At 36.2% G+C, this 12,401-nt stretch overlaps 1 protein-coding gene across 3 annotated transcripts in view; it reads right to left on the bottom strand.

Annotated features, from left to right (window-relative positions):
* The window catches only part of LOC126297977 (beta-1,3-galactosyltransferase 5-like), a 160,300-nt gene that overhangs the window by 28,740 nt on the left and 119,159 nt on the right, over positions 1-12,401 (bottom strand). Inside the window, exon 1 of one of the 3 annotated variants that reach the window (XM_049989292.1) lies at positions 3,725-3,999. The exons of the other annotated variants lie outside the window; for them this stretch is intronic. Within the exon in view, the coding sequence (XP_049845249.1) occupies positions 3,725-3,739 (15 nt within the window). The 5' untranslated portion in view covers positions 3,740-3,999. Of the gene's footprint in view, positions 1-3,724; positions 4,000-12,401 lie in introns of those variants that run through there. 3 annotated transcript variants of the gene reach the window in all.

Raw genomic sequence — 12,401 nt, 5'->3', positions numbered from 1 at the left:
TTATACTTTCTGCACATGAGACAAGAGTGAGTGTGAGAAGTGTGTTACTACATAGGGAAGTTTGGGCATGAAGACACAAAGAGGGGTGGTTTGGAGGTTGGTTTGTGGGTGTAGGGGAGTGGGTGTTGTTTTGAAGGGGGAGGGGACATATTCAGGTGTTGCGTAATCAGTTTAAGAGGGAACTTGTGGGGTTGATTGCGGAGTATGTTGAGGACAGCAGCACTGTTATGCATGATATATTTTTTCTTACAGGTGTTTGAGGAAATGGGGGTATGAGCATTTGGCAGTAAATCATAGTATTGATTTTGAGGGTTCTGACCCTGCAGCTTGCACAAATAGAATAGATAAGTTTTGCATGTGGTGGTGGGGTGACCAAATCTTATCGGGAGGGGGGAAAAAAGGTGCTCTCACTCTTCCAATTTTTAATCTCATTTAGACTGGTATTGCTGGTGGAATGACGTCCCATAGAATTATTGCGATTGTTAAATTTTTTTATGGGGTGGGGAGGGTGTACAGGGTGAGCTGATGAGATTGGGTTTGGGGAAGGTGGTTGGAGTTGTGTGTGAAGAAACTGGGCTACACTACAGAGTACTGTATCACCCCACCTTACATTCCAAAATATAATAAAGACACAAACAAAATACCATCAGTGTTCTGTCACCTTCCAGTCTGCACATGAATGCCATCACATGCCTTAACATCATCACATTATGAGGTGAATCCGGCATCCAGTATCAACAGACTCAGGTGAGTTGATTGCCACGTAAGAGTGGGTTGGGTTGGGCTGTTTGGGGGAAGAGACCAACTGCGAGGTCATCGATCTCATCAGATTAGGGAAGGAAGCCAGCCGTGCCCTTTCAAAGGAACCATCCCAGCATTTGCCTGGAGCGACTTAGCGAAATCACAGAAAATCTAAAGCAGGATGGCCGGACATGGGATTGAAGTGGTGGTGGTTATATAGTGAATTAAATGTACAGCACTAGCTTCAGTGTGTGTGTGTGTGTGTGTGTGTGTGTGTGTGTGTGTGTGTGTGTTGGGTTTGCTCATGAAAGCTGCTGTTTGATGAAGTGGGCATAATGTGTAAAATACTTGTGGTTATTGCAAGTCCAGTGTGCTAACCACTGCGCCACCTCGCTTGATTCATAAGAGTGAAGTTGAGTCATGAACAGTCAAGCAAAATAAAGGTGCAAGTGATACCATTACTCCCCCCCCCCCCCCCGTAAGCCACACCACTGTGTGTGTGTGTGTGTGTGTGTGTGTGTGTGTGTGTGTGTGTGTGTGTGTAGAAAGGGGGGGGGGGGGGTCAGAAAGGAAGGCACAAAAATGCGCACTTCACAAACTCAACATACAGCGTAACCCACCACAGTCTCTCAAGGTTCTGGTTCAAGTATCAGTGCAGCAATATGCTGTAAATAAAAGTAATACTACCGCACTAAACTACAAGACCTTTCCCTGTTAGCTGTCCCTTCTGAATATACACTCATCACAACAATAACAACCTACTACAATAAACGAAGTATGAGAAAAATGAAAGCAAAGCCTGTAATTTGCACTTGCATCCACATAACGTGTTGCACAGGCTGCCTGTTAAGAACTTTTTACAGCTGAGTTTACATTTCACTAGGCCAAAATTAATCAATACTGGAGGGTATCAATTATTCATTTTTCAGTCATAGGAATTTTATTATGTTTTTGGTGACAATTTCGTATGTCCACTAAAATTTACATCACACTGAAACACCATTAAAGTTCGTACCTCAGTTAGGCAATGGAAACATTTGAAAAGACTGTTACCTACAGGAACTGAGAGAAAAAAAATCAGAATGACCCTATAGGAATCTGAACCACAACCCTCCCAATAACTGCAAGTATTTTACACATTATGCCCACTTCATCAAACAGCAGCTTTCATGAGCAAACCCAACACACACACACACACACACACACACACACACACACACACACACACACACACACACACACTGAAGCTAGTGCTGTACATTTAATTCACTACATAACCACCACTACTTCAAATTGTTAGGCACATACCAATCAAAGTTTTCCATCAGTAAATGAAGGACACTTAAGATGGTGTGCTCAAAGGTAAAGATCTGGCTTACTATCACACTTCCATGCATAGTTTTAACATGTAAGAAAGTTCATTCAAATTCTCCAATTTTTCGGCCTGCCTTGGAAATTTGCTACTCTGTAGTTCAAATATACTGAATGAAAATACATTACAATTTTCCATAAAATGTCTTCACTTGGCAATGACACACTGCTAAATTCAGAGACGAACTATGAAGTTCATTAAATCCTTAAAAAGTGCATAAATGATATGCCAATGTGAATTTGGAACTAATGGAACCAAGTCACTAGGTTATCGCTTAACGATCCAGTGAACTTTGTTTTAAAAGGGTTACGATACCCACTGAAATAAAAACTAAACAGAAAGATTGGATTCAAATGTTGATTCTCCTACGACAAATTCAATAACCCATCATTGATGAATGGGTTTCATCAAAAAGGAGAGTTTTATATGGGTTATCTCAAATTATCAGCAATTACACACAAATGTTTCTTTATATTTCGTTTGTACCCGTACATAAGTAGTTTTTCATTTACTTCACAAGCAAACAGGTACGACTTTCCAACGGTAAAAAAGTGCTCAAAAGCAAAACATCTAGTTATTTGTTAAAATTTTGGATATTTAATTTGAAATGTCGGGGGAAGCCTAAAAATTTCAGCCAGGAACTACAATTTACATCAATTGGCACTAGATCACTTCTCTGCCATTTCCATTATCGTTGCACAATTTATTTATCTATATCCTCTTCAGTAAAGATCATTCCAATCTTCAATATGAACATTCTAACACAGAAAAAATATTTTCATCTGAAACTGGTTAGACATGATATGCAATTCCTAAATATTAGAACCTTTTAAAGAGTTTTGGTCACACGGACTAGGACTAAAATTTTTACATGAGTGTACTGAGAGCTGAATATTGCAACTAGAAATGACGACGGCAAACTTCTCACTAAAGAAAGGTTGGCATTCTAGTCATTCTAATGCGTACTCAAAAACTGGACTATCTTAAATGTGCCATACGTCAGTGGCACGATTATTTTATAGAAATTATGTGGAGCAATTCAGTTTACCAGAAATTTATACATTGTTAGTGTTAACATTAAATGAAAATTTTTTGCCCTACTCATGCAGCTGTTGTTAATGACAAGAAACAATTATTTTTTGTTTATTAACGTTAACAACACACTGTTTTTAAGCAACCTTAGAATTAAGCGAGCATACCATACGAAATGTGAGTATTGCTTTGCTCGCTGCATTACCTGTTTCGAGTCCTTACTTTCCATTGCATGGAATTTTGTGATTACTACATTTTAAAATATTAACGAGACGCCACGAATTAGTACTGTCGGGATAACCATTGAACACGGCGATTTTTGCTCGCAAACAATGTCGACATCGGTTCCATCCTCAAAGTGGAAGTCACTGGGTACAAACAAACAACTAATTTACAACATTAGGAGCAAACACCCATTCGTCTGCTACTGATCTCCGTTTTTTGTAATGATGGAAGTACGCCCTACATAAATGATTTGAAATATTGCCGGCAGTATATACACGCCACATGAACGTACACTAAATACTGATAAACTTACTCCCACACGTTGAAATATATATAAGAGAACTGTATACTCACACTTGAAGCAGTCATATACGCTGCTATCCACGGGAGCGCTCCGACGAATGAACAAATTTTGCTTTAACTTCCAGATTTTGAACTCAGGGAGTTTTCCTATCAGCACCCATAATTTGCGATTACGTGTGGAAATTTAGTTTCGCTACCTTCACATATACACCAACGTATCACCATTTCTCTGAAGATTAGTCAGACTCCCTGTAGCCTGGCGTGCATAAATGTCACAACAAAACTTCACGACCAAAGATACTCGTATCACGAGTTGGAAACAATGACTGTAGCTCTCTGGCAATGCCGACGAACTCCCAGACCACCAGAGATAAAAAATTTCGAAATCGCACATCTACATAATCTGAGAACGAAACATTTGATATGGTATGATTAACCGAGTGGTAGTAGATACCGTTCAGATACTGTAATGACCGGCATCCATGTATTACACAGACACTGCAACTATCACTACGTTACGTTATGTAGCTGATATACGGCGTAAGAGTTTCGGCAACGGGACTCAGAAGAGATATTTGTATAGAACGCATCACAGATAAATAGGAAATCGCTTATACCATCCCTGAATTGGAAAACTTTTTCAAGTATATTTCATTTGAGATAGATGTTGGGTGTTTGAATATCGAGAGATCTCTTGGAACAAGCATCAAGGAAGAAAAATTTATTTAATGTACACTCAGCGCACACTTCGGAATCAGCCATTTACTGGATTGGTGAGACTGCCTCTAAGGTAACTAAGAACACAGATGCAACCACAAACTAATTTCAATTATGGAGAAGTACAAGAATTCACATATCTGAACAGAAGAGGTCCCCAATTTTCGCTGTTCAAAGATCTCTAAATTTCCATGTAACCATTCTGTAACAGTCTTGTTACTTAATAACTGTACATGCAAGATGTTATATAATTTAAGATTTTATTGTACAGCATAAAATTTACTTTTTATTTTTTGGCTCCGATTTCCAAATTATTTGTAAACAAACACGTGTATGATGTGATTGGGCTGTCAAGGAAAAGCTAAGTTTGGGGTGTAATGCAGCTGTTGTAAGAGATTGCTTCACTGAGGCAAATTTATAGTCGTTGGAAAGGTGCAGAGTCTGTTCGCACATCACAGGATAATAGCTGAATGGTTGGAAGGGGTTAGGGCCAATAAAATGGAGCTATATGTTGTTTGGAAGAAAATAGGAAAATTAAGAGGAGAGAAAGATAATGAGATGTAGGAAGTGATGGCAGAAAACACTAGCCACAGAGAGAGAGAGCAGTACCGATAGATATCAACTGTGTCCCAGACCAAGAACCCAAAATTGAACCTTGTGTTTCGCAGGCAATGCTCTCATCGACTGAGCTATCAAGTCATGAATCATGTGGTTCTGCACACAGCTTTAATCTACTAAGATTTTTCAAAATAGCACACGTTCAGCTGCAGAGCGTAGTATTTAGTATGGAGTTTCTGGAAGTTTTATCATGGGTGTGGAAAATAACTTTGCTTTACTGACACAAATAGGCAAGGGTGTCCAATAGATACAAGTGTAGCCTAGGTGCAGAGACTTTCATAAGGAAATTAGTGATTTCAGCGAAAGTAGAATATAGGACAAAGGTCCTATTGTCAGATAGCATCCATTGAAGTGATATTGACTTGGTATTGCAAAAACAGTTACGAAACAAGTTATATTAATCACATCTATCAGTTACAGGGTCGAATTTGGGTTTAGTTTCTATTGGTGCAAATGGCAGGTGGAGTTTTACAAACATGACTTACATTTCCACAGGAAAAGGAAAATTGGCTACGTTCATAGGAGAATCTTTTCTTTACATCACCCATTGGTATTTTTTTGTGATCTCTCAAAGGCCTTTGACTGTGTAAATCTTGGAATTCTTTTAGATAAGCTAAATCATTATGCTTTGAGGGGGCAATGCACAAATGGTTTAATTCATACTTAACTGGAAGAATGCAGAAAGTTGAAATAAGTAGTTCATGTAATGTTAATACAACAGCTTATTCCTCAAACTGGGGGGGGGGGGGGGGGGGGGCTATCAAGTACGGAGTCCCACAGGGTTCGGTCTTAGGTCCTTTACTGTTCTTGATATACATTAATGACTTACCATTCCATATTGATGAAGATGCAAAATTAGTTCTTTTTTATAATGATACAAGTATAGTAATAACATCCAAAAACCAAGAACTAAGTGATGTAATTGTAAATGATGTTTTTCACAAAATTATTAAGTGGTTCTCAGCAAACGGACTTTCTTTAAATTTTGATAAAACACAGTATATACAGTTCCATACAGTAAATGGCACAACTCCAGTAATAAATATAGACTTTGAACAGAAGTCTGTAGCTAAGGTAGAATTTTCAAAATTTTTAGGTGTGTCCATTGATGAGAGGTTCAACTGGAAGCAACACATTGATGGTCTGCTGAAACGTCTGAGTTCTGCTACGTATGCTATTAGGGTTATTGCAAATTTTGGTGATAAGAATCTCAGTAAATTAGCTTACTATGCCTACTTTCATTCACTGCTTTCGTATGGTATCATATTCTGGGGTAATTCATCGTTGAGTAGGAAAGTATTCATTGCTCAAATACGTGTAATCAGAATAATTGCTGGAGTCCACCCACGGTCATCCTGCAAACATCTATTTAAGGATCTAGGGATCCTCACAGTAACCTCACAGTATATATATTCACTTATGAAATTTGTTGTTAATAATCCAGCACAGTTCAAGAGTAATAGCAGTGTGCATAGCTATAACACCAGGAGAAAGGATGATTATCACTATGCAAGGTTAAATCTGACTTTGGCACAGAAGGGGGTAAATTATGCTGCCACAAAAGTCTTTGGTCACCTACCAAACAGCATCAAAAACCGGACAGATAGTCAACCAACATTTAAAAATAAATTAAAAGAATTTCTAGATGACAACTCCTTCTACTCATTGGCTAAATTTTTAGATATAAATTAAGGGAGGAAAAGAAAAACTAACTTAAGCATTAGTGTCATGCAATATTTTGTTTAATGTAATATCTTGTACAGACATCTTTCTTTAACCTGACACGTTCCACGTCATTACGAAGTGTCGTATTCATGATCTATGAAACAATTATTAATCTAAATGTTTCGCAGGAGAGCTTCTGTAAAGTTTGGAAGGTAGGAGACGGATACTGGCAGAAGTAAAGCTGTGAGTACCGGGCGTGAGTCGTGCTTCGGTAGCTCAGATGGTAGAGCACTTGCCCACGAAAGGCAAAGGTCCCGAGTTCGAGTCTCGGTCGGGCACACAGTTTTAATCTGCCAGGAAGTTTCATCAGACATCAATTTTCTAATGTCAGGTACGACAAAGACGCCTACTTCTAGTTTAGCTTCTGAAATGTTTGGAAACTTTTGGTAGAGATACTTAAAACATGGTCCATCTTTAGGCAAAGCCTCTACAAACTTTTTTATTAGGCCTAACGTTAAATGTAGAGGTGGTAGGAGTACGTTTTATGTATCTACAAGGTTTTTGTGTAGAATGTTCTTCTCACCAGGTTTTAAAGACTCTCACACAGGCCAGTTCTTTCTGAACCAGTGTTGATCCCTAGTCCTACTGTCCCATTCACACAAGAAACAGAAATTTGCTAAAGCCACCTTCCTGACCAAACAGCATACATGTTAGTTTTAGATCGCCACATATCTTCGAACCATGAGCAAACTAGCCTATTTTATTCTGGACTATTTCTAGGTTTTCATAGCTTTCTTTCATATATACAGAATGACCAACAGGTATAGATGGATACATGTTACAATTGTATAATAATACAGCCTTTAAGTTAATTTTGGATGAATCAATAAACATCCTCAAGTCTTCCTTTCTTATTCAATACCAAACTCATCCATCATACTGGGACTGTCTGAGCAGTACACTAAATCGTCTTCTTATTGAAAAAAATTGAAAAATTGCGGCTCTCTCTTTCTATACACGTATATGCTGATTCCAACTGCCAATAAGTTATTTTCTTTTAATCTAGAGCCAAACAATTCAGCTTCTTCTTTCGTTAAGCCCAGATTCCTAACCAAATCGTTAATCTCGGTCTGAGTAAACAATCTGGGCTCTACAATTTCTGCATTACAATGGATTTCATCATTATCTGGTTCATCTAAATCACATTGCACATCAGAAAATACATCTATTGGAATAGAATTTAAATCATCTGATGGTTAAGGAACTGTCAAATCTACACCATGCCCTACTGGTTGGATGGTGGACGGAAGGTTAGGGTAACTTATTATCTTTTGTTTTTCGAATTATGACCAGTAATATCAACACTGCAAAAGTAGCAATCATCAGAATGATTTCTTGGCTTCCTCCATACCATAGGTACAGCAAATCTAAAGTCTTTTTCTCCTTTTTTGACCTTTTCTCAGATCTTCAACACACACATAACATACCTAATGTGGCGAACAAGATTTATGTTGATCACCAAGTTTAGATCCAAAGTGTGATAGATAAACCTTTTTCAGAAAGTCTGTAACGTTTCTTTAGTGTTTTTTAATCAGAAATTCGCCACAAATATAACAAAAACTGTCAGCAGAGTTTTTACAACCACGATTAGACAGCCACTGTACTGAGCACATGTAGAGGAAACGGGAAAGTGAGGTTAAGTGAACGGTAAACAAAACACCAACTGTTAATACAAAAATAGAATTGACCTTTTTGCCAGCAAATGTTTTTCAGCAGTGCTACCATTGTCATCTACATTGATTACACCTCATTTTTAAATCATGAAAGCTGTTAAATTCTTTAAAAAATCGCTTAATTTAACAAATTTAACTGTAAAATGTGAAGAAATGGTGGCTGATACAGTTTTTTAAATATCATATTTGGATTTTGCATCTAAAAAAACATCAGAATAAGGTATTTTCAGCAAAAAAGTTTTTCCATTATTTTCCTGTGTTATTAATTGATTAGAATATTAACACATATAGGGAGGAACTAAAGCTAGTAGACTGGGATTCTATCTTAATTTCTTATAATATCTGCTCCCCAAAGACCAAAAAACAATATAGTAATAAAGTCGGAAGAACCAGGCACCTGACAGAAGAAATGGTTTACACCTGACTTACAGAAATTAAAGATCTTGGTAATTATTTGCTACAAAAAAGTAAAAAGTGGTAATGTGGACGAAGCCACATATAACAACCTCAAAGTACATTATAGATCACAAGTTGGAACAGCAACATGTAGAGCAAATGAACATTACATTGAAAACACAAATAATAGATGTAAGGTAGCATGGAGGATACTGTCCTAATGAATTCTGTGAATCCATATTCTATTTTTTCCAAATTATCAACAGAAGTAACTTCCACAATGTAAGCCAAGAAACTGTAGTATAAAAAGTTGACATGTTTATCATGTTGGTTCTCACATTTGTGATCAGTTATGTAGCAGAAAGCAGGCCTATAATCCTAAACCCAGGTTGTACAGAAATAATAAAGTTTGTGAAACAAGACTAAGGAAGTGTTTTGTTTTGTTAATAAGATAAGAATTATTCAGACTGTAGCAAAGAAAGACAGAAGGAACAAAGAGAAAGTTCCTTTGAAAGATGAGAAGCAAATGATAACAAAATACTCAAAATTGCAGACATTTTTAATAACTTCCTTCTGTCAGCTGCATATAATATAGGTCTGAATATTACATTAGTTGATGCTAACTGTTTCTAAGAATAACATACTAACAGCAGCTCTGATTAAATTCATCTAATCGCATATATTCAGAAGAAGTTATCAGTCCTTCTAAATAACTGAAATAGTAGTGATGAAAATATATGCAAAAGAGTGAAATGTTGTTTGACTGAACTATGTAATATATTAAATTACTGTGTTTTCATAATGATATTTTCTGAGACTGAGTTCAATATGCAACTGACAAGTGACTTAAGAAAAATTAGGCAAAACATTAGTAAATTAATGCATCCTCACCTCATTATTCCAGAATTTTCATAAATTTCCGAGAAAATGATGGAGAATAAACTTTATGTACACGTACTATAATAGTTCAGTCGCAAACAGTTTGTATTTCAAACAGGACTATTAATTAAACAGACTGTATTTGCCTTGATAGATGATATGGCAGAATCAAGAAGTCAAAACTTATTAACTCTGGAAATTTTTTATGGCTTATTTAAGGATTTTGACTATGTGATCCACGGCATCCTTACAAAAGAGTTAATACATTATGGAATAGTAGATACAGGAAGCTCACGGCTGTTATATTATATAAATGACAGCAGAATGTGTTAGTTCCACACAGCAGTACACGCTGAGAATTTGAAGCTATCAAGTGTGCATTGCAGGTTTCTCTTTTGGGTCCTCTGATTTTTATGATATACATAAATGTTCTTCCACTTCTATTGTCGGAAGATATAAAAATTATCCTTTTACTCTGGTACACACAAAGCATTTGGATGAATGGAGTCTGCAAAGAGACATAAGGACGACAAGTAATATTTGTCATGGGTGCAATCAACTAACTGGGAACAACTGTGCACTCATAGAACAAGGATGTGATCTAACTATATACTTTTACTAGCAAAGGCAATTAAATATTGTGGTCATTATTGTCTAGAAGAATATATTTATGATTAAGTTTTAATTTTGCTTTATTGTCTGTAGGCACTTGATTAAATATTTTTGTGAATGTATAACGAACTTCTCTTTGAGCTGTTAACAGAATGGGCAAGGGTGGTAATTTTTTCTCGTGTTTCAGCTGTGTAAATTTGTGTTCTAGTGATACTGCAATTGACGAGTTATGATGAATTTCATTAGTAAGTATATATATGAAAAATTGAGAATACCTAACTGGTTGAAGAGGCTCCCTCAGTAAAACAGTGAGTGATCAGCATGAATCATATCATTTGCACTGTTTGCCTTTGGAAAACAAATACTTTATGTCAAACTATTGAGTTATCCTAGAAAATTATACCAGAAAACATTAATTAGAGGACATGTGCAAAATACATGAATATGTTGACATACTAGTTTTCAAAGGTGGCAATTATGCAAAGAACAGAAGTTGCTGATTAAGTGGTCAGTACCATCTTTCCAACAGTTCAGATTTTTTATCAACATGCGCTTGAAGAAATGTTGAGCGTTATATCCTAGTCATTGACTTCCAATTATGTGTCACTGAGGTTTTTCTATCTGTTTTACAAAACTAAATAAGCTGTTGTTTTACAAAATTGAGAAGAGTACATTTATTGAGAAGAATTGATTAATTCTTTTAAAAACATTATTAACAATTCCTTTTATTGCTGCCTCTCGAACTGGACTGATTATAGGACTTATGTCATCAGCTTAAAGTGTCAACTTCATTTGACGTATGACAAATGTCCTTTAAATTTAAGGAATAGCTGCAGATCCAAAATTTAACCCTGTGGGATTTCACTCTTGATTTCTCTACTGTCATTAAGGTTATCGTCCGTTCTAGAATTATTCAACATCACTTTTTGCATTATTTTTGTTAAATATGACGTAAATCCATTGTTTGTAACAACATTACTTCCATTAAACTTAAGATTTTCCAACATGTGATGGTCTTTACTTAAGATGTCAAACTTGTGGCCTGTTGGCCACATGCAGCCTGTTAAGCTTATTTTTGTGGCCCACCTCACAAATATATCGATATGTAAATATCGTGTCATGTTAGATGCAAAAAAGACATGAACTTTATGATGAATCCAAGATTCAAAGTACACATCAGAAACATCAGAAAGTACTGTGCACAAAGGTAATGCCTATTAAACTGCCAGCCCATGTGGCCGTGCGGTTCTAGGCGCTTCAGTCTGGAACCGCGTGACCGCTATGGTCGCAGGTTCAAATCCTGCCTCGGGCATGGACGTGTGTTATGTCCTTAGGTTAGTTAGGTTTAAGTAGTTCTAAGTTCTAGAGGACTGATGACCACAGATGTCAAGTCCCATAGTGCTCAGAGCCATTTAAACCATATTAAACTTGTTAAACTCACAAGAAAACCACAAATACCACAAATTTCATTAAATCTTGTGGTTCAACTCACTAACACAGTTCTCTGCTTTCTTACATCATCTAAATATCGATTATTCTGGTTTGTCACACTATACCAAGATATGTTGCATATCCTACACCACAGTTCTAAAACAATTCTAGGATTTGAAGTACGAAATAGGCTCATTGTTTACATATAAAAATCAAGATACAAGACAAGATATGCAAAATATGATTTACAAGCTGTATTGTTCATGGTTGATATAACAAAACACTTATATAATTTGAATCAGAAACTTCATTGGAAAGACACCATCATCATGAATGTGGGTGATCAATTTAAAGCATTCAAATGTAAGTTAGTTTTATGATAAAATCAGATGAAAAACGAAAATTCAACAGATTTTTTGACATGCAACATCAACAAATGTAATTACGATGAAACAAAATTACACAAAACAAATGCAGAAAAAAATTATGAAACGATATTAAATTAAAATTTGTAGATTTAAAACTATTGGAAACAAGTTTTCTTTGATCTCTTCGATTTATTTAAAAATATAGAATCAGTATCTAATGAAATGTAAGATGAGTTAAATGAAATACAGTGTGATTGAGATTTGAAGACAACATTTACTGAAGTTGGCATACCTGAATACAGTAAATAT

This window comes from Schistocerca gregaria, chromosome X, assembly GCF_023897955.1.
Source record: "Schistocerca gregaria isolate iqSchGreg1 chromosome X, iqSchGreg1.2, whole genome shotgun sequence".
NCBI lineage: Eukaryota > Metazoa > Arthropoda > Insecta > Orthoptera > Acrididae > Schistocerca > Schistocerca gregaria.
Note: the sequence above shows the minus strand (reverse complement) of the source record. Positions and strands in the feature narration are given on the sequence as shown.